This window comes from Aquila chrysaetos, chromosome 3 (assembly GCF_900496995.4).
Source record: "Aquila chrysaetos chrysaetos chromosome 3, bAquChr1.4, whole genome shotgun sequence".
NCBI lineage: Eukaryota > Metazoa > Chordata > Aves > Accipitriformes > Accipitridae > Aquila > Aquila chrysaetos.
This window is the reverse complement of record NC_044006.1, coordinates 23,096,179-23,119,676: the sequence shown is the minus strand read 5'-3', so window position 1 is coordinate 23,119,676 and position 23,498 is coordinate 23,096,179. Positions and strand designations below refer to the sequence as shown.

Genomic DNA, 23,498 nt, shown 5'->3' with positions numbered 1-23,498 from the left:
AAGCAGCTGTCAACTGGATCAAGACTGCTTTTTGGCTCTGTGAGTGGTCAGCTCCAGATGCTTTTTTAAAAAAAGGTATAAAAAACCTCAAGGTGAGCTTGGACACCTTAGTTAAAATTATCTTCTAACTCCGAACAATTAGGTACTGACCTTAAATGTGAGGCAAGCACCTTTAGAGGCCGTCAGAAATGTTTTGCTAGTACCTGCTATTGCAAGTCTGATACTCCCATTACCCATATCAACACTTAAAACTTCTCTGAAATTTGCCAACTTTCCAGCTTTCACGTTCTCATGTGGAAAGGCACTTCTTTGTCTCATTATGCATCCTCTCATCAGATCTTAATTTGCTACTTTTCAACTTCATGAAATGGCTTTATTCTTAAACTACAATATAGGAAAAACATTCCAATATATATTTCCCTATATCACTCAGCATTTGAGGATAATTCAAAGACATATTTTCATTAAAGAATCTGACACTCTTCAGTACCATCAGAGGTCTTCTACTTAATCGTTCCTGTTGTTTTTCCTCAAAATCATCTTTAACTCCTGCAGTGCCTTTTTTGAGATAAGTGGACTAGAACTGGACATAGTATTCCAGTAAAATGATGGTGGGGATGTCCCCCCTCTACCTTAAAACCCAGGCTGATGGAATATTGCAGGGGGGTGGATTTGAACAAAACTGGACACTGAACTACAAACTTAATAATATCCAACAGAAATCCATTATTTCCCTATTTGAAAGAAAAAATGTGAAAACAGTAATCAGAAAATACTTCAAAGTTACAATTGGAAATAGAAAGTCATATCCAGTAACTACAGAAGTATTTCATTCAAAATACTCAGTCTGATGCTTTCATACCTTTAATGCTATCTGATTGCCTAAGTAGGGAACAAAAGACCTCAGCACTCCCAAAAATAAAAACACAATTTAATTTTTAACTCAAAATTCAAATTCTTTTTCCTGAAAAAATATAGATAAGTTTAATACACTAAAACTTCAAAAGCACAGTGCAAATCTAAGACCACTATGATTTTGAATATGGCTGATTACACTAATAGGCATACAAATGTATTTTTAAAGAGGAATGAGCTCTCACTTCTCCATCTAGTTCTAGTAATTGAATTGAATGCAAGAGAGGTGAACAAATGACAGAGAAAAGGAACGCACACAGAAAGATGTATTGGCTGTGGAATTTTTTAATGTTGACCACACTGCACACTTCAGCAGTCCATGCCATATTCTTATTTATTACACACAGGTATGCATTCTAGGTTTGATACCATAATTTCAACCATTTCAAGCCTGTATTACTACTGCCACCTTCAACAAAAACAGACTCAATCTTGCTCTATCTCCTCCTTTGGGCTGGTATGAACGTTTGCACATTGAGCTGGATGACAGAACAGATGCAAGTTAAAGTGAGCCTGATCTGAAAAGAAAAGCTCCTTCTAAATAGAGTAAATTCAATGGACTATGAAAACAGTGTCAATTAAACGTCATTTTAAAGGGTACAGTTTTTGCTTTGGTCAGGTAATTAATCTAAGAAAATTGCAAAAAGTGATTTAATCCTGCAATCAGCAATGTAAGTTTTCAGTTCCCTAGCTGAGAATTTCCTTGTTTTCTACTACCAACTTGGTTTGGACTTCAAACATAAAGCAAGCCCAATTCATTGGACTGATAAAATTAATTTTTTGAAGGGGGAAAAAAAAGACTCTTCCTATAAGTATGATAAAAGGCCTTAATATTTGCTCCAATCCAGAATTGGCATGCTTAAGATTCATCATTGTTAATTTAATTATATTTACATTTTCTGTTTATTAACTTGGAAGAACTTCTCAAACACACAAGATTCTGCCAGCAGAGGCTAATTCATCTGAGAAATGTTGATCTTTTATTTGTTTGTCTTCCTGCCACATGCCCCAGGCAAGTATGTAAGTTATATTCAGTGGTCCAGGTTGTTGAAAATAAATTGAAGAAATTTATTATAAAGGTTGAAAGTTTAATAAAAGTCAAAAAACTTAAATTGAATCTCCTCTCACTGTCGCCAAAGTATTAAGCGACAAACCTGATTATCCAGAAAGATAATTTTAAGGTTTTAATCATTTTACAAAACAGTAGACATCTGTGTGTGCACACATGTGTAAGTACTCATGCACAAACTCTGCTACAGCTTACATCTCCTGCCTACCAATTTTTTTTTAATTGGGGTGAGGGGGTTTTTTGGTTTTTTCTTTTCACATAAGAGGTATCAGGGCAAAACAAGGAAAGTGCCCTTGGAGGAAACAAACAAGGATACACTAAAATTATGAATATTTGTGAGCAGACTCAAAAAGTTATTTTACAATTAAAAAAATTAAAACTAAATAGGTTGGGAATAAATGGGCAAATGAAACCAGTTTTATTTGAATCTCCTTACAATATGGGCAGATGTGGATAGACCTAGAAACAGGAGTTAACAGAGAGATAAGCTAGGAACATGACTTAAAAATTGGCATTCTGTATGAACTTGTATGACAAACTGTAGACGTAGACCAAAGTAGGTACAACCAGACTAGCTAGAGTCTACCTATGAGTTTACAGGTCATAAAACTGCACCTGTAATGATGCAGCTGTTTTGCAACTGTAGAAAACAACCACCAAATTGTACTTCAAAAAATCAGAAATAAAAAGGCTCAGATTATATGGAATTTCAATTTGGTTGAAAACAGAAATCAGGATATTCCACTGCTTTGACAAAGGAATTGCATTCTAAGCTAAATATTACAGAGATATTCTAATATGCTGTCATTCTCCATGGGATATTTAGTTCATTAATTTGGCCACGGAATTCCATAAGGCAAAGGCTTTGCAAAGAAACTTGCAGTGTGAAGGCTGTAACAGGGTCTCTGAGCCCTTTAAACACTCAGTAGAGCTGTGGACCCAGGTCTGTAAAAAAAACAGGCACAGCTGTCTAGGTCATAGCATGAGATTGATATTCCCAAATAGCAAATTTAAAAGAGGTAAGGAAAAGGACTAGATTATTGCCTCCAAAAGGCAGTGACTCAGCAGGTGGAGGAGGCTGGTCTCCTGCCAGACAGAGAAGGACATTGCTCCCCAACATGGAGGCATTCTGTGAAGTTGCTCTATCATGTCTTACTAAAATAAAAGACTGAGTCTGAAATTTCACATCAGAGTATCTGTGTCCTAGAAGACAGCAGAAGGCCTGATCTATTCACAGAGAGGAAAGAACAATAGCTTCTTTTAATAAATAAGCCAAATTAGATATACATAGCAGCAAGCCTCCCTAACTTGGGAAGAAATTTTTTTTCTGTAAGATGAAGAGTAAGCAGATTTTTCTTTCCAAGAAACCTGGAAAGAAAGAATCTTTTTTTCATAGACTCCAGTTCCTTAAGAAACAGTTTCAAAATCTATGTACTAAGATAAAACTTTAAAGTTTAGGTGTTTTCCTAAGATAACTAGGAAGAAATAAGAAGAAATGATGTTTCAGATTTGTAAAGGGCAACTCCATGGAAAAAACCCCACATTACTAAGTCAGAAAAAAACCTGACCTATCAACAACTTTTATTGCAAATGCCACATAGAAGAAATTACACGTAAAATGTCTTCATCTTCAATAATATAAGAGATTGATTGCCCTATTGTATTCTAAGATCAGTCTCATTTTTTCTAATCAATGCAGTATTCTCCTAAAAAAATATTTAACTGGAAGTAGATCAAGTGCAATTGAATTCACAGGTATAAATATTCATTTATTATGATTTCTTCTAATATGACCTACATATTAGAATATATCAGCAGAATGAAGATGGTACACAGTTCCACTACTTGCATTTTATTTTTGCGTTTTAGTGACCTCTGGTGGTTACATTCGAAACAACTTGCTGTTCACCGATTACTTGAATAAGAACTTTTAAAAAAAAAAAAGTAAATGAAAAAATGGGAAAGCCATTAATTCTTCAAAACCCAACAAATTAAAGGCTTTTGGCATCTAGTATGTGCAAGTTAACTTTAGCCTGTAAAATGAGGATTCTTTTCTTTCCTAAAGTTTTTCTGCTTCTTCATGACTTAATGTTTCTACTATTTAACAAATTGTTTAAACAACAACAAAAAGGTTAATGGTGCAGATTCAACTTCAGAGATAGAGGAACTATCCTTAAATAAATGCATAACTGGGTAAAAGACAGTAGGGGGCAGAAATGAAGAGCCAGATTTTAACATGTAAGGACCAGCAGTGGTCTCCTGCACTAGTCTCTATTAGGTCCTGCAGTACTTTAAAAGTACAAAAGAAATCACAAATAACTGGATGAGTGCATAATGAGGTAACAAAGAACTGCAAAAGGGCCATTACTGAGTGACAAAAATTGGAAAGAAAACTTGGTGTACACAGCATGGTACACATGGGGGGAAAAATAATTCCAGAATCACATCTTCAGGAGCTCTGAACTGACTTCTCACACTTGGGAACAAAATTTTAGGGGCTACAGGAGATAGCTCCACAGAGACATCACCTCTGTCTAACTGGGGGCAAAAAAGCAAACAGTATTAGAAGTTACTAGGAATGGAAGAGGAAACAAAATAGAGAAATAACTACCAATAGATAGATCACTCATATACCTTTAGTCTGTAAGACCTGGATCACAGACTGTCATTTTAGATTATGTTGTTCTGACTAGCTACAGCTTGGTTTTGACATTTCCTAAATCACAGCAGCCAGCAAGAAACTTCAGCTAGAGCATCAGCTGGCTCATATAAGAGGATAAATTACAGCATTATATTTTAATACAGTATCTACTGCTGGTTTAAGTGGTTAGTTTATGGTTTTTTTTTAAAGTGTCACAAAACATACAATAGCTGACAGTCCACAAGAATGTTCAACAAACTCACAGGTTCATCTAGTTCCTTTGGGGGGAGCAGAGGTGAACGCAATCAGACTCCCTCCTACTTTTCCTATAAAAGAACTATCAAGTTTGTGTACTGCTTACAGTTATCTGATTTTAGATTACATATGCAAAAATAAATTTGAAGACATTAAAATTTTTCCTCATTCTAATTTTGTGCAAGCATTCTAAAATATTTTTAGAATTCAGATATACTATTTTGGAAGAAAAAACTTGGAATGAAGGTCATTACAGAAACCACAGCAGATGCCTTTTGTACAGTATTATAACTCAGATTTGTTAATTTAAAAATAAATCCATTTTTTCCCAATGAATGCATATAAAAATTAATTTTAATTCACATAAGATTCAGGCCAGAAAGTGATAATGAAAATTAATTTTCCTTTCTAGACCTTTAGTTTAAATGTCACTGGTCTCAGACTTAACATGCTTTTTATAGTATATGCATATTTCTAAAAATGGTAAATTCCATTTGTAAACAATTTTTTATGTTCGTATAAAAAAACAGAAAAACTGGAAACATTTTGAACAAAATAATATTATAGCTCAATGTAAAGCTACTTCAGTCTATTGCTTTTACACACAAAAAACAGACTAGGACATATATTTTCCATGATGAAAACTGGGAAGCTTCCAGTGACTGGAGTGCTGCAATGGATGGCTATAAGCTCTTCAGAAGGGATAGGCAAGGGAGGAGAGGTGGTGGGGTGGCTCTCTATGTTAGGGGGTGTTTTGACTGTACAGAGCTACATGACTGTGATGACAAGGTGGAGTGCTTATGGGTGAGGATGAGGGGGAAGGCCAACAAGGCAGATATTGTGCTGGGAGTCTGTTACAGACCACCCAACCAGGTTGAAGAGACAGATGAATCGTTCTACAAGCAGCTGGCAGTAGTCTCAGAATCATGTGCCCTTGTTCTCGTGGGGGACTTCAACTTTCCAGACGTCTGCTGGAAATACAACACAGCAGAGAGTAAACAATCTAGGAGGCTCCTGGAACATGTGGAAGATAACTTCCTGACACAGCTGGTGGGTGAGCCAACCAGGGGAGGAGCCTTGCTAGACCTACTGTTTACAAACAGGGAAGGACTGGTGGGAGGTGTGATGGTCGGAGGCCATCCTGGGCTTAGCGACCGTGAAATGATAGAATTCTCAATTGTTGGTGAGGCAAGAAAGGGGATTAGCAAAACCACTACTATGGACTTCTGGAGGGCAAACTTTGGCCTCTTCGAGGCACTGGTTGAGAGAGTCCCTTGGGAGACGGTCCTGAAGGGCAAAGGGGTCCAGGAGGGATGGACATTCTTTAAGAAGGTAATCTTAAAGGCTTGGGACCAGGCTACTCCCATGTGCCGCAAGTCGAACCGCTGAGGCAAATGACCAGCCTGGCTGAACCGGGAGCTTTTGCTAGGAGTCAAGAAAAAAAGGAGAGTTTATCATCTCTGGAAGAAAGGGCGGGCAACTCGGGAGGAGTACAGGGATCTTGTTAGGTCATGCAGAGAGGAAATTAGGAGGCAAAAGCTCAGCTAGAACTAAATCTGGCCACTGTCGTAAGAGACAAAAAATGTTTTTACAAATATGTTAACAGTAAAAAGAGAGCCAAGGAGAATATCTATCCTTTAATTGGATACAGAAGGGAACATTGCCACCAGAGATGAGGAAAAGGCTGAGGTACTTAATGCCTTCTTTGCCTCAGTCTTTAATAGTGAGACCAGTTATCCTCAGGGTACTCCGCCCCCTGAGCTGGAAGGCAAGAACAAAGAGCAGTAGATACCCCCCATAATCCAGGAGGAATTAGTTAGTGACCTACTACACCATCTGGACACCCACAAATCTATGGGACCAGACGGGATCCATCCAAGAGTACTGAGGGAACTGGTGGAGGTGCTTGCCAAGCCACTCTCCATCATCTATCAGCAATCCTGGTCAACAGGGGAGGTCCCAGAGGACTGGAGGCTTGCCAATGTGATGCCCATTTACAAGAAGGGTCCGAGGGAGGATCCAGGGAACTACAGGCCTGTCAGCTTGACCTCGGTACCAGGGAAGATTATGGAACAGTTCATCTTGAGAGGACTCACATGGCAAGTCCAGGACAAGCAGGGGATCAGGCCCAGTCAGCATGGGTTTACGAAAGGCAGATCCTGCTTGACCAACCTGATCTCCTTCTGTGACCAGGTGACCCGCCTAGTGGATGAGGGAAAGGCTGTGGATGTTATCTACCTGGACTTCAGCAAGGCCTTTGACACTGTCTCTCATGGCGTACTCCTTTAGAAGCTGGCGTCTCATGGCTTGGACAAGTGTGCTCTTCGCTGGGTGAAAAACTGCCTGGATGGACAAGCCCAGAGGGTTGTGGTGAATGGAGTTAAATCCGGTTGGTGGTGGGTCACAAGTGGTGTTCCCCAGGGCTCGGTGTTGGGGCCAGTTCTGTTTAACATCTTTATCAATGATTTGGATGACGGGATTGAGTGCACCCTCAGCAAGTTTGCAGACGACACCAAGTTGGGGGGAAGGGTCGATCTGCTTGAGGGTAGGGAGGCTCTACAGAGAGATCTGGACAGGCTGGATCGATGGGCTGAGGCCAATCATATGAAGTTCAACAAGGCCAAGTGCCGGGTCCTGCACTTTGGTCACAGCAACCCCATGCAGCGCTACAGGCTTGGGGGAGAGTGGCTGGAAAGCTGCCTGGTGGAAAAAGTCCTGGGGGTGCTGGTTGACAGCCGGCTGAATGAGCCAGCAGTGTGCCCAGGTGGCCAAGAAGGCCAATAGCATCCTAGCCTGCATCAGAAATAGTGTGGCCAGCAGGAGCAGGGAGGTGATTGTTCCCCTGTACTCGGGCACTGGTGAGGCCGCACCTCGAGTACTGTGTTCAGTTTTGGGCCCCTCACTACAGGAAAGATACTGAGGTGCTGGAACGTGTCCAGAGAAGGGCAACCAAGTTGGTGAGGGGCCTGGAGCACAAGTCTTATTGAGGAGCAGCTGAGGGAACTGGGGCTGTTTAGCCTGGAGAAGAGGAGGCTGAGGGGAGACCTTATCACTCTCTACAACTACCTGAAGGGGGGTTATAGTGAGGTGGGTGCTGGTCTCTTCTGTCAGGTGGCTGGAGATAGGACGAGAGGAAATGGCCTCAAGTTGTGGCAAGGGAGATTTAGGTTAGATATTAGGAAAAATTTCTTTACCGAGAGGGTTGTCAGACATTGGAATAGGCTGCCCAGGGAAGTGGTTGAGTTACCATCCCTGGAGGTATTCAAAAGGCGCGTAGATGGGGTACTCCAGAACATGGTTTAGTGGGCATGGATGATGGTCGGACTTGATGATCTTGAAGGTCTTGTCCAACCTAAATGATTCTATGATTCTAAGCTAGGGAAACTATCGCTGAATATATTAGTGCTAAACTCCTAAACAAACACCTAAAGCCAAGAGTTATATGGACATCTCAAAATTACTTCTGAGTATCTCCACTGGAACTTTTAAAAGTTAAATATCAGAAAAATCTGCCAGATACAAGAGCGCACTTAAATCGCAACCTAGAATTCAACTGACATGCAACTGTCAATACTGAAAGACTTTGACCAAACTTCAATGACTGTAACTGTAAGGACCCTTTCCCCACTTTGTGACTTCATAAAACAAACAAAAACCCTAGGTAATAACAATAAGGTTTTGATTTCAGCTTTTACTACAAAATGGAAATGTTAAGCAACATAGCAAGATAATCATAATCATTCTTAATATTCATTAAGAAGAAACCAGAGGGACCTAGAACAAAAAATTCCTTAGCTGTGTTGCCAAAAAAGTCAGCTATTAACCAATAACTACATGTTCCTACATGCCAGATCTGCACAGCATGGAGGCATATTTGCTACGTGTGTTTAGCAGTCGTTTCTCACATTCAAACACCCATTACATTCAAATCCTGACTTCACCTCATGAAGTACAAATAATGTCACATTCACACTTTAAACAGATATTAAACAGCAGATTCTGTCAAGTTTATGCAATTTGTGTGCATGTCATGCAAAAAAAGGACAGTAAGATCACTTTGTCTAATCAATCTTCTGTTTAAGTCAACTACTGAGCATGCAAAATGAAAAAACTGTTAAAAATACTTTTCTTGCCCCCCAAAAATTACTTGCCCTTCATTACATACATTCTTCAAGAACTGTGAGGAATCTCAAATTAGTTCCATCTCAATTACATTTTGGAAAAAAGGATTTCTAAGAATCAATTATACTATTTTTATACTAATTATAATAATTACATTTCAGGATAACCAAATATGTCAACACTTTCTTCTTGTTACACACACACGCACAAGAAGTATGACAGTGACTACTTAATTTTCTGAAAAGGAGAGAAAAAGGCTAGAGTTTTATCATTGGTGGGTAGTTCTGCCACAGGTTAGTAAAGATCAGAACCACAACTACATAGAATAAACTCAGAATTTTATACATTTAATCAATTGAATTAATTATATTCCCATTTACACATGACAAAAAATAAAGCAGGGTTCAAAAAAAAAAAAAAAGCTGTGAAAGTTTCTGACATAAATAGTAAATGCATTAACTAACCCCCCCCCCCCCCCCAAAAAAAAAGGAAAGTTACCTCAGAAACAGGTACATTTTCTCCAAGTTCAGATGTGTGTAATGCCAGTAAACCAATCACTCGAGCAACTTTGGCACGTCTGCATATCAAATAAATTTTTTGTAGGTGCAGAAAAACTATTTCAAATATATCACAAAAACAATTGTGTCTTGTTCATATTCTACACAGATCGCTAAGGCGATGAAATATTTGAAGTGCTATTTACAGCTCAGATTTTCTTCTTATTTCTATTTTCTTTGTATCATCAAATTATTTCAGTATTTCAGCTCAATTTAGCAATAAATTCATGCATAAAGACATTTCTTTCCGTTAGCACTGGAGAATGAAGAGTCTTTAGTTTGTTATAGTCTCACTAATGTCATGCTCACGTTCAGTTTTCTTATAACACAGAAAAGCCCTATAGATCACTTTAAACTTTTCAGTATAGCTGACAAAACACAAATTAAATCGGTATCAGCAAATCAGTTTTAAATGTTTCAATAAAGAAAAAAATAGAATAATAAAATCAACATTTATAAAACGGACAGCAGAGGGCACTATCTCATGGAAATATCTGACAGGCATTTTAAAAAGCTACCATTATAGCTATTTTACTACTATTTATACTATTATGGTATGGGTTGGTTTACAGTGATTTTAAGCAACATGATTTGATACACTAAATTGTGTAAATTCTAGATAAAATTTTAGAGATTTTCCATAATCTTTGGCCCTGTAGAATAGCAATATATTAACTAAATGCTTAAAAAATTCAATGTTATATACACCATCATACTGTCAGTCAGGTACCACAGCAGTATGACATGCTAAAACACTCCTCAAATACCCTGTTAAATAATATCTTTAATAAAATTCAGTGATAATTCCGTACTTGAACAAACTAATTTTAAACAATTGTTACTTACATATCCCAGTTGGCGGCTGCACGCAGCTGCTGTATCAATATAGGAAACTATAGTTTAAAGAAGATAAATAAACATTAGTGAATTTCAGTGATCTGATATGTCCCAATGATAAACAAAATCATCAAAATATCAGTAATTTCATAAATATGTATTTGGATAACATTTGCAAAAAGTATTATAGACAACTACTGTAGATATTGTCCAAACACTGATAAAAAAAAAAAGGCTGAGAGTAAAAATACAATTTCTTTCTATATTCGTGCCTTAAACTAAACTGCTAAACATATATCAGTGTGTTAAAAAAACAAAACACTTATTTTGTTATGAATAACACTATGCAGAGGAAAAAAACTCTGATACTTTCATCTAAAAACACAGAGATCATCATATAGGATTAACCAACAAGTATTTAATAAATTTATTTTTTGAGAATGGACAAAAATAGTTGGCAAATACTAGAATAACGAATGGACTGTTAACACACATAATCAGCCACTTACGAACCAAACTACATAATTACTACCTCATTTCTAAAATGTTCTGTTAATTGGCCATTCAGTTACTGGATTATTGTCCCCCAGGTTCTCCAATGATAATGGAATACACCTTCCAGCAATTCTGTTTCCTGTTTTCACAGGAATTCTACAGCATAAGACATATCATTGCTTCCAACCTGAATGTTCATGATGGAGTTTTTCTGGCAGTGCAATTTTGTCTTTAATATCTCTATACCCAACGATGACATGTGTCACAATATGACTTAGGTGCATTAGTATAATTGTAGGAGAACAAGGTAGTTTACTTTTTATTTAATAAACTGAAAAGTGCACATCTCAGGATAGCCTCTGTGATACTTTTACATAATGGGAAAAATAAGTCTCTTTCTCTTCTGCACATGCAATACTCTGAGAAATATGTTAAACCACTGCAGAGGATACTAGTAAAATTGTTTGTCTGGTAGAAAATTATTGTTGAAAGGTGAAACCACCATTCAGGTATACACTAGAACAGACTCTTCAGAGAGCACTCTCACTCTTGCAAGCAATGCTTAATCAAAGTTTTACTGCATGTTCTTTAGAAAGTTTTTCTTCCTATTCTTTACAGACATATGGCCAAATAAAATTGATCTAACAATTCAAACATGAACTTTTTTGAGTCTTCTCTATCACTTAATGAGTTATGAAGACTAACATTTCATTATATGTTATTTCACGTTCTCCATCAAGGTTAGTTTTTACCCCAACCTTTTTACTAATACAACAAATCTATATGTAAATGTATATGAAATCTAAGAAATAATTAGTTTCCCTCAGCTCTTTTAAAAAACCTGACATAGAATTTAGTAATTTTTTCATTATTTTGTATTTAATTTGCCATATTATTTTTGTCTGTACACCAATGATTTCTTGAAATATAACTAAAAGCAGCTAATTTTTGCTACAATGGCAAGTATGTAAACCATGTTGATTCCTTCAAAGCTTTATTATTTACCAGCTGAGAGCTAATTAGCCTGCTTGCATTTTCCTTGTGGACAGCCACAGTACACAGATAGTCCAGTAAGTTCAGTTTAGAACGTGCTGCTCCTGTATTCTTCTCGGTGGAGTCAAGCAGTGAACATACTCGTTGCAAGAAGTCATTCCAGTCCATCTCTTTCATAGATGATAGCTTCTCAGCTAACCATAAGAAGCAAACAAGTAATTAAAGATAATGGATCTTTGATGTTGTTTTAACACACTAGAAAGTAACATCAACATGAATAAATAAGTTCCAAAGTTTGAATCTAATTTTAGTATTTAAAATATGAAACAAGCATGTTATAATTCATGTCTGAAAATTATAGAAATCAAAAAAGAAGTAAGAAGAGAAACAAAGCATAAAAATGTAGCAAGAAAAGCCTCAAAACATTTTTGTAAGTGCAACCCTGCTAAGTCCTTGGACTTCATTTAAGTAAACATTTACTGGCAGTATATTTAGGAAAGGTAGTAGTTGTTGTCCTTAATCTTTATTAATACTTAATTAAAAAAGTACAGTTTCATTAGAGTAAATTTGAGGCAAAACCTAATGAAATTCAGTGAAATCTCCTCAGAATTAATAAACTGAAAATGTGTATAGTTATTCATATAGGTAGGTATCCATCTAGTGGAGCCTTAGTAGTCTCAAAACATAGATGACTTCAGAAGCAACACAAATAAGTCACTAGGACGATTAACATAAATCCCGTGGTTCAATTCACTGACCACTGTACATGAATAGAGATTTTTCAAAGACTTTCTTATCTGTCTCAATGGATAACTTCACTCTAACAGCCACACATTCCCTCCGTTTCTGTTAGTTATTAATAACTTATCTGCCATCCTGATACGCTCCAGTACAGAATACTTAAGAGCATGTCTTCTGTCTTTTACTCCAATTTTACACTTAAGTAACAATGCCTACTAATGAAGGCAATTATAATTCACATTAGTAAAGGTGAAAAGAGGTTTGATTTCAGGTATTTATCTTAATTTTTCCATACTGTCTTTAATCATTATTGATGAGCAGCATCAAATTCAGTATCTTCAAAAACAATCACAAAGTTGTCTAGAAAAAAGCTACAACCCTGAAAGTGTTACAACCACAAAAAACGCTGTCCCATATTAAATAAATACTGACAACAATAGTTAAACATGTCAGAACATCAATGTGATAATTTAGCTATTTAAATGCAATATGAAATAAAATACCACCCCCTTAGGCACTTGAATCTGATCATTTTTGCCTATGACGTTAGCCAAATAAAAAATATTTTCTGTCACCACAATCTTCATTGGGAGACCGGGGGACATTGTGTTTCTTTCCAACTATAAAATTTCTTCAACAAATTACCTCTCCAAAATACAAACTTTATAGAAAGAAAAAAGGAACTTTTATGTCTAGGAAGAAGTGTTACATGAATTCTAGAAGGCCTACATATCTGGCTGACATCTCTCTTCAAGCACAGTAAAGTGTAATAATACTTCCTTAAATAGAGTAGAGGAAATTTTCCAGGGGAAGAAACATTACACTCATGACAATGAGCAGCCTTTTGTTTCCAGAAATAACAGCAGCATTTCTAGACAATAAAAACTAACAACAAAAAACCAAACCCCAAACAACTCCACACTATCTTTTGGGACATGATTCCCATAACATTTCATGATTAAAGGTGGGACTAGCAAGGCTGCCTAGTTTTACAGCTGATCAACACTGCACATTTTAAGATGCTGTTTTCATTTGCTTCTCTACTTTTGTCAGATTTTAATGTATTTGGCTGAATATTTCAGTTAAAATATCTCAGTTGTTTACAAAAAATAACACAAGTAAAAATATGCTAGTTTTCACACACTAAAACAGTGTTGACTGTCTCACTTTAAAAGCTTTTGAGCATGGGCTTTTAAGTGAAGAATGGAGAAGAGAAAGGAAGGGCATATAACTTAGCACTTGAAAAGTCTACTCAAAATTGGTCTAGCTAAAAACATTACATATGCAACTTCAGTGTCATAAAAGTTAAGAGTTCTGCAACTGTGACAGGTCATCATCTACAAAGAGAGGCTCCAGGTCTTGTGATAGCAACTTACACCATCATATGCACAATTTAAGTTTTAGCAACTTCAGCAGATCCATACCTGAATATGTTGGTATATGTAATGTTTTCAAGTCAAATCTAACTGGTACTTGCTTCATTATCTGGAAAAATAAACAAATACATTACAACTAGTTTTAATACATTTCTGGAAATCTCTAAGTAGTTGAACAGGAAAACACAAAGATGCAAAAATTGTACAGGATGGGTGTACAAACCACTGTTCATTACTGAAGCATCTTCCACAGTTTTCTGGTATGTATTTCTTCCAAGCAGATATTTGTGATAACTCTATGTTTTTAATATAATTAAACTGTTAGTATTTCCATATTTTTTTTCATGGGAATACAAAATGATAGGATTTTTTCAGTTTACATTTTTATCTTGCTTGTATGTGGAAAAATACTTGCATTTGAGCTTCAAAAGCTACAGAAAGGAACTATGCAGCTGAAAGCTCATGAAATGTTTTAGTAATTCATTGCCATACAGTAAATACATATATATATACTAGATGATTCTAGAATGTAAAAAGTCATATTATCACCAACTAATCACTCATAAGGTATGGGTTTTTTTCCCCACAACACATCACTTTCTGGTACATTGTGAAACTGGATGACTGCTCCGTGATTTTCAGTAACTAAGGCATACAAAGAAGGTAACTGCATACTGGAATTTAGCCTTTGACAGATGAAGCCTAGGTGTAACTAGAGAGCTATTTTCTAAAAAAGGTCTTCAATTCCAGAGATCTGCAGAACACTGGGAAATTTTTCAATATAAGCTGACATTTGAGCTTTTAAAATTCTGCCAGCATATAGTAAATCCCCTTCCAGGAGATTAAATTGCAAGTGCTTCAGCTTTACCAGGAGTCAGTATCATCCTTTAGTCTGAAGATCACCAAGTATGCAGTGACTCTGATTACATGTCCCTGGAATTTAGTGGGCTATTTTGCATTAATTCCGAGTCTGGCATTGCATGGTAAAGAGATTAGTCTCCATGTGCACATTAGTATGTACACTTACCCCTAATCTCATCTCTTATACTTGTAGTAAGAAGAGAAGCAGTAAAGGGCTAAGGCTTTGTGTCAGAGTCCTGAGACAGAACTAAGAATTTACAGAGGTGGCATTCAAATGCATAATTACCTTTGAAATTCTCCACTAGCAACAACGTCCCCCAGCCCAAACACATTAAAACAGTATTAGTGGGTAGTTACTTTATCTAGCTGTGTAAGATTTTTAAATTTTGAGAGAGTTAAGAATTCCATTAAAACAACCAAAAAAAAAAAAAAGTTATACAAAAGCATTACAGCAACTAAAAGCTGTAAGACGCTTTTAATGAGCTAGATGCTCATTTCCAATGAAAAATGTTGCATTCCCTGCATCCACCACTTACTGAGTAAAGCTGCTAAAATGACAACTTTTTTTTTTTTTCCCCAGAGAAATAAAAGGAAGACTAAAGGGGCTCTTGCCTATCGTTCCTTCTACCAATACTACACGTGCCCACACATGCACATTACACTGTCATTGCAGTGCAGAGCTCTGATTCTATTTTGGTCTTCCCTTTGCTGTCAAGCAAGTGTCAGTCTCTGTTCAAGAGACTCATCACAAACTACTACCACATTAGAATCCATATGACGGAAACTGGATGGACATTTCTTGTAACTTCTGGTTGTCTTTTCTGGAGAAAATAAGTTCATATTTATTAGAAACATTATCATGTCTAAAGTTTAAAGAGCAACAAAAGTTATTCTGTAAAGGTCTAACTCCTAATCTAGAAGGCTTCATAGATGGGCCATGTTTTGAGTATACCACAACACAGTTTTGTGTTCATTTAAGTAACAGATATCAAACCGATTTCTCAGAAAACAAATCTACAAAAGCACTGAACACAGCATTTAGTAGCTTCTATTTCTTGTAAGACATAATTTAATATTAGTATTCACTCCCAAAATAAATTCTTGAAATTAGCAACACAAAAGGATTATAAAAGACTGCCAAAAAATTGCATGGACAGCTTGCCAGATGACTGGGTGGAACTGTTTTAAAATGAGAATTATAAAATACAGGAAAGAGTTTCAGCCTGATTAAAGATTTATCTGCAAAAATAGCCTCACCCACAAGGTCCTGAATTTTGTATTTTATTTTGCTATACCTTTGGATTATCAATGATTGGTGTTATGATAAGATCAGATTCAGTGTAAATGAGCTCTTTCAATGTTGACTCCATATCCTGCTGACTTGAGCACATATTTTTAGCCTAGAACAAGAACAAAGTTTATAAAAAAAAACTGTTTTGCACAAAAAAAAAAAAAAAAAACCAAACCAGTTTATGGTTACTCCCCAAATATTTCATTTAAACATTATATCACACAGTTTGGCCATGTAAACAACATATTCTACATTACTTTTTATTTATGTAGTAGCAGATAGGGCTGACTAAAAATTATGATAAAGAAACATGTTGGAAGAAAAAGCATCAGGTCCAAAAAGTAGAGTGAGAAGAAAGAAGATTGTGTTACCCCTTTTATACACTGGAAAAAAAAGGAGACTAGGCATCTTTTTTAACTCTTTCATCTGCAGTTCTGCAAGTATTTTTTTTTCAAATAACTTGCACACTGTAAGAACTGCTTTCCTGTTATCATTATGGAAGGATGGAGAAGAAAGTTGATTTTGTCACAGACTTCAGACTGAAATTCTAACTCTAAATATACCACCATCCCTTAATATTATTTTTCTACTCACCTTTTCAAAGCATGAATCTTTTTGTGGAGAATTTTGGATTGGGCCAATAGTAGAATCACTTACTTCTACTGCAGTACTAGTTCTAGGTGTGGGACGAGAACTTAAACAAAAGAAAAAAAAAAAAAACAACAAAGACTACAGATTAAGTTTCACTATAAACTACTTTTTTGTTGCTCTTTTGAAACTTTCATGCCATATGGTAAACTTTCAAAGCTGACAAACACAAATGATGCTATGCCTTATCCACCAACTAAAAATGAACTTCCTGTCTTTAAATATGTCCTGACAAGGTTAGGACTTGTTTCTTGGTTAGAAATGGGAAGGACTGGCTTGTTTCTTTTTTTGTTGTTGTTGTTTAATCAATGTAATTTGATTATTTTCTCACCCACAATCACTCTCCAAATTGGATGCTAAACCATGATTATCTTAATTCCTAATAACAAACAACATACCAAGACAATTAACTTGACAAAAAAATTGCAGTTTATTTTATGTTATTCTCTTCTGACTGCCAACTCAGGTAATGAGAATTAAAAACTGCCTAATTCTCATGTATGAATGTGAACTGGGTTTACTTTTCAGTTTTTCTTTTTAAAAATCCTGTCTGCTAATTAGAAAATGAAGAAAGGAAGGACCAGAACAGTGCAAATTTGCAATTTTCATAAAGCTGCTAGTGAACTTTAAATTAATGTATACTACAAAAATCATTTAAAGCATTTATAATCAACTTTAGAATTATTAAAATTGGCAGGCCAGGAAACTAATTTAATCAACAACTTAAAATGAATGTGTTTTCTTGATTAGTAGAAAGTAATATACACATTTAGTTGCAAATCAGTTTTATTTATTAGAAAAAGGAAGTAAATTAAAAATACAAACACCAAACAAAGTTAAAGATACACATGCAAATCAATGATCAAATGACTAACATAGTTTTTCTCATTCTTATCCTTATTTTGTTAATAAGGCATCTTTTATCTATTTTCAACAGAAACTCAAATTTAAAGGGCACAATGAAGGAGTGCCAAAATATTATCTACTAGCTAGATAAAACTACATAAGATATCCTAATTCTTATGGTAAAAAACGTATCAGGATCTGCCTGGAAGTTTCAGCACTCATTTCCTAAACCAAAAAAAGTATGATTTCTAGCTAGGAGGCTGAACAAATTATTCTAGGTTCCCACATGCTTCAAAACATGTAGATTTGTTAAATATTTTTTTTCCCCCAAACATAATTTGCTTTCATATATGCTTTAGATACAGAAAATCTTTCCTACTTTTCCAGTTCTCAGCTGGTTTCTCAGTTTAAAACAAGACAAGTCATTGCTGAATTGAACCAGTTGAAATGAATAAAATCTATTCCCTTTGCACATGTAGAAGAAGCTACTGCTGTTAAAAGCTGATTAACCACTCCAGCAGCTAAGTAAACTCTGGTGCTAAGAGCCAGGTCAGCAGCTTCCCTTCACTTCAATGTTTTAAGACTTTAGTAGGTAACACATGCTCCTTTGAGAAGCTAAACCATTGAAGCAAAGAGAATTTCAGAAAATATTTTTTTTAATTGTTTGTATTACATTTCAAATTTTGTATTAAAATAAATTTACTTATCAGAAATAAAGTATGTTTCTGTTAAAAATACATTATTTTTTTCTACTCTCATTCCTGACATAATTTTGATTACATGTTGTTATACTAAGGGTTTGTAATGCCATTTGATCCTTTCTTTTCAGCAAATTCCTAGAGCAAATAACAAATGCTATTTTAAATTACTAATAGTATAGGTTTAGATGTGACGATAGAAGTTATAAGCGAGATGAGAAGTAATACTTTATTAAAACCAACTGAAATAACTGGAAAAGTAGACACAATATCATGTACAAAAGCCCTATTTCAGGTTATGCAAGAAGCTTGAAAGAGTATTTAATCTCAAACTGGAATATTTCTGCTTGATGACAATAAGAACAATATCTATTTTACTAGATAATCTTCTTGGCTTGAAAGCTAGTAAAAACTTTCAGCAGCAGGCCTCAGCTAAAACAAATCACTGTTAAACCAATCACTGTTTTTTATTTAATAGTAAATTGTTACTAATAGTTTGTGATGAAAAGCTGCAGGCAGAATTTATTAGTGGATCTTAAGCTGAATGCTTATTCTTGTGTATTTAAAGTAAGCATAGTCAAAGTATATTCTCATATATATGAAGTAAGAAGGAAATAAAGTTCTAAATAAACTCTTCTGTTTAGACAGACAGCTAAGAAATCAAAAGTCTACTTCCAAAAAACAGTGTAATAAAGCCATAAAAGCATTGCTTTAACTATGCACACTGCTTTTGCAGCTCTTCAAAGGTGTCTTAATATTAATTAAACCGGTGATAGAAAATTCAAAAGGAGACACACTGACAAAAATGCTACAAACAGAATAATAAAATGTCTGAAGAGACCCAGGTAGGGGTGGGAGAGAGCCAAACCAAAAACATACAGGGTTTTCTAATTGTTCTGTAGGTTTTCATACCTGAGAAGAAATATGGATTCATTTGATTCACCATCAACTGCACTTTTGGGGCGCAATTCAGCCTGAGTTTCTACTGAAAAGAGAACATGAACTTGCATTGAAGTTAAAAACAAATAAAACATAGGGAATAAACATGTTGGTAAAACTGACGAAATTCACAGGACACAAAATAATTCAAAATAACATAATGAACAACGTTACCTATTTTGAAAGAATTGCTTGGTAGCTTATAGTCTTCCCTTGAGGATGACAGGTTATCTAGATTTTTACGAGTAACCACTGGCTCTTTGGCACTCCAAGATACTGATGACTCTGTGTCTTCATTACTGTTTAATAAAAGATATTAATTACACAGATAAAAAAAAAGAGGGATCATATCCATTATTTGTTGCATTATTAGCATACAATTTAGCTGTCATTCTCTAGAACAGCATACTATTGTAATATGTTACACATACTTTTTATATTAGTAATGGCAATGATGAAAAATAAGTTTACAGCAAATAACTTGGAGAATATTAAAAATTCTCTAGCTCCCTCAGTAAAACTTGGATGAAAGAAATTTTAAAAGTTAAATTATTACCCCATAATACCAGAGCTATTAAAAAAAAAAAAAAAATTAAAAGCTTTAGAGACCATTCAATCTTCACAGGAAAAAGTCACAAACCTACTTCTAATAACAAAGTCTGTAGCCTAGATTAAGATCAATAAAAACTACCTTTTTTTTTTCCTAATGATTTACATGTCACACTTAATTGCATGTTTATTGATTATGGTTGTTTGGGTTTTTTTAATATACCCCTCTATTATTCGCATGGAACTGGGTCATATAACCTTCCTGAAGGCTCTCTAGGATATCAAATATTAATCTAACCCACATTGTGAAGAAAATAGATACATGGGCCTCACAGTTGGAAAAGTATTGAGCCTCTTTTGCATGTCAAGCCAATGTCCTATGTTTGTCATATTTGTCAATTAGCTCATACCTCAGTGGATATTTCAGAGGCATTAGAAAAACCCTCAAAAGTAAGGTCAAATAGCCCAATATTGTGTAGGAGATTAAAATTCTTCTGATTCTCTGACAATTCCTCAAAGATGAGCACTGTGGTAGAGGCTGACATAAGTCTTGCTAAAACCTTGAATAAATTCTTACTTTGTGGTATAAACTTTAAATCTTGATTTCTTATCTGCCTTGGTGGTGAAAGCAGTAACCAAAAGACAAAGAGTTGTATCTCAAACTAGAATAAATGTTAATAACAAAAATACTGCAGCACTGGTATCAGAAATAGGTATTAAACAACACAAGAGAGAACATTAAAATAGATAGAACACAAAAACATTCAGCATTCTAAAAGAAAACTAATTTCACATTAGTTCCCTAGATTGGAACCTAACGTATCTTTCAGGTATTTAGAACAACAGAACATAAAAATCAACACTAAATATCCTAATTCAAAATTAAAACCAAAAAAACAGCAAGGTAACAGGAGTTTTGAAGAAGCCTAACTTTTTAATACATAGAACCCATTTTCACAAAATGCTTGGGTTTTTCTGCATATATAGCAGTGTAGAGTATTACAAATTTAGAAAAAAAAAAATCCATTAGATTAATGCTTTATGTCATGAGCAAAGAATATGGGTCAGCTGCATTTGCAAGGATATAAGGCTGAACTACAAATCTAAGATGCTGTACTGACAGGCTTTGTGATGCTCTAAGCCTCATGCATAAAAACAAACAAAAAAACTCACTAAAGATAAAACTGACCCATATTTAGAAGATTCTACAAAAGCTTTAAAAAAAAAAAAGCAAAGCAAATTACTGTGCATCATTGTTATATAAACAAATAAATAAAAAAAGAGAGCAGTTAGTTCAGAAGTAAATTTTAACACATTCTATAGCCAGGAGGAAGGAGTCTATTGAAAGTGAACAGACAGTGTAATACACTAATAGGCTAATGCAATTCCTAAGCATCCAAAACTGTTCACTGAATGGTATAAAACCCCATTCATCAACTAGTTAACAACATGAAAATCCTAAGCAAAATTAAAAAATGAGAAAATTCACAGAAAACCTTTTTTTTTTTTTTTTTTTTTTTTCCCTTTTTGCGTTATATTCACGATGAAAGAAGTCTTCCTTAAACATGCAGTACCTTGACCTTGTGCCGTGGCTGTCTGCAGAATCACCACCACAATGGCTAAGGGATCCTTTCCAGAATGGGTGCTGCAACAGGTCTGTCCAATTCAGCCTTTTGAAAAGCAACAAACAAACTGAAAAAGCAGTGGCAAAGTACAGCTCCACAGAGAGATACCAGACTAGGTTTTGAACCCAGTGACACTACAGAGCAATTAATCCTGTTGTTCACTTTTATTTGGTCAACAAATAAGTTTTCTTACAGGACAAACTTTTTGCCTCAAATCAGAATGGATAATTCACACAACACAGAGGTATGAGACTAAGAACGAAGGAAACTGCATAGCCAATCCCAACATGTAAATTATCTGAGCTACCCTATAAATTATAACCTTATGTTATTTAACAATATAACTATATCAACATAAATCAAAACCTCATAAAATACATGTCCCCATTGCTCTGGAAAAGCAAAGCCATCCAATTTTAAAACTGCCCATCATTTCTGTTACAAAGTTATCTATTTAGTACCAGCTACAAAAATACAATGATATACTTAATCAAAACTTTAATTCTGTATATCTTCATAGAAGAAAAAGCACAATTTCTCTTTTATACTAGGGATTAAATGATTTTTTGCATTCTTTGTCATCTACAAAATAATATACATACAGTACCACAGCAATTATTTCTCCAGAAGTGAAAAGAGGCAATGCAAACAACAATCACTCATTAGACAGTTTACCTTTTCTGAGGATCTTTTTGAAGCAACCCATCAAGCAAACTAATGAACTCAGCAGAAGGTTTCTGAAAAGCAGAACCTGTAAATAGAAGCACTTGAGAAGTACTGGGCAGCAAAAACAACCATCACACAATGTAGATCAAACGATTATCTACAGAACACGCTAAAAAGTTTTCTTTAGTAGTAATTCCATCTGAAAAAATCTGAACGTACGAAGAATCTTAAATATATACTCCTTACATTTCAAAGGATACTCAAAAAAAACCCAAACAAACCACCAATGCTTAGTCACCAAACTAATTAAAATTGTTTATATGTTAAAAAAGTACCCTCCAATTATCATACAGCTATTAGCAAGAATGAAATGGAGTTGAAATTTCCCACAACCATGATAATTTTAAAGGGAACATTGTTGCACCCCATTATACAAAAGAGGTTTCCAAAATTCTTATTTAACTGAGACTCTACTTCTGAGAGCTCAGAACTATGAAATGGACTTTATCCACTTTAAAAACAAAACCTCTCAGAATTGAGCAAGTAACAACAGTTTTAATTCTACAGGTCACCATTTTCATTACATTACTACGAACTGAAAAAAGCCACTAATATTTAAGAGTCTCTGTGAATACCACTGATGCCCAGAATGACTGACATCAAAAATTCCACCCTAGAAGGTAGATCTAATCCTTAATACTAAATGATATGCCTGTCTGTCAAAAGGGAAATAAGCATTCATCATTAACGGGGGAAAAGTTCTCATCAAAGGAAGCCAACGATACGTTCACTTCGGACAACTAACCAATTCCTGCAATAAGACTCAGAAGAAATAGTGCAAAACAAAACTTTAACTTCTTAAGTATTACTCTGATTTGATTCATTAAACAATAAGAGAATGTTACCCTGTGGTCTAGGTGGCAATGGATCTTCATATAAAATCTTTTCAATTAATTCAGAAAAGCTATCTGAGAAGAACGGTGGTCTTCCTACAAGCAAACAGAAGTGTATTTCACAGATTAGGCAAACTTCAAAATGGCTGTCAGGTGCAATGATATATGATGAGCTCATTTTCCTAAGGAAACATCCAAAGAAATAAACACCCTCAGCCTGAATTCTATTTATCAAGTTCTCTTGTCAATTTAAATACAAAACTTTGGATTAAATTCTTCTACCATGAACAGCAAAAGAGACCATGGACAGAAGAGGCACCAAAGATGGCTTCATGGAGGTCACCATGATAGCCCTGTATGAATCAGCAATGAGACAACAACAGGACGTGGTCTAGACAGAAATCTCAATATCTATGTAACTATTTTGATCCAACAGATCAGCATACTGTTTAAGAGTTCAGAAGGTTGCACTGTAATTCTC

General features: G+C 35.2%; 1 protein-coding gene across 2 annotated transcripts in view; it reads right to left on the bottom strand.

Moving 5' to 3' along the window:
* The window catches only part of ULK4 (unc-51 like kinase 4), a 264,773-nt gene that overhangs the window by 226,013 nt on the left and 15,262 nt on the right, over nt 1–23,498 (bottom strand). Inside the window, exons 7-17 of one of the 2 annotated variants that reach the window (XM_041122173.1) lie at nt 23,030–23,113; nt 22,134–22,209; nt 21,408–21,503; nt 19,459–19,583; nt 19,258–19,330; nt 16,748–16,847; nt 16,158–16,262; nt 14,050–14,110; nt 11,897–12,078; nt 10,406–10,452; nt 9,501–9,579 (exon numbers count right to left, since the gene is read on the bottom strand). In XM_041122173.1, coding sequence (XP_040978107.1) covers nt 9,501–9,579; nt 10,406–10,452; nt 11,897–12,078; nt 14,050–14,110; nt 16,158–16,262; nt 16,748–16,847; nt 19,258–19,330; nt 19,459–19,583; nt 21,408–21,503; nt 22,134–22,209; nt 23,030–23,113 — 1,028 coding nt within the window. The remainder of the gene's footprint in view (nt 1–9,500; nt 9,580–10,405; nt 10,453–11,896; nt 12,079–14,049; nt 14,111–16,157; nt 16,263–16,747; nt 16,848–19,257; nt 19,331–19,458; nt 19,584–21,407; nt 21,504–22,133; nt 22,210–23,029; nt 23,114–23,498) is intronic. The other variant, XM_030007779.2, reaches the window with a different exon arrangement.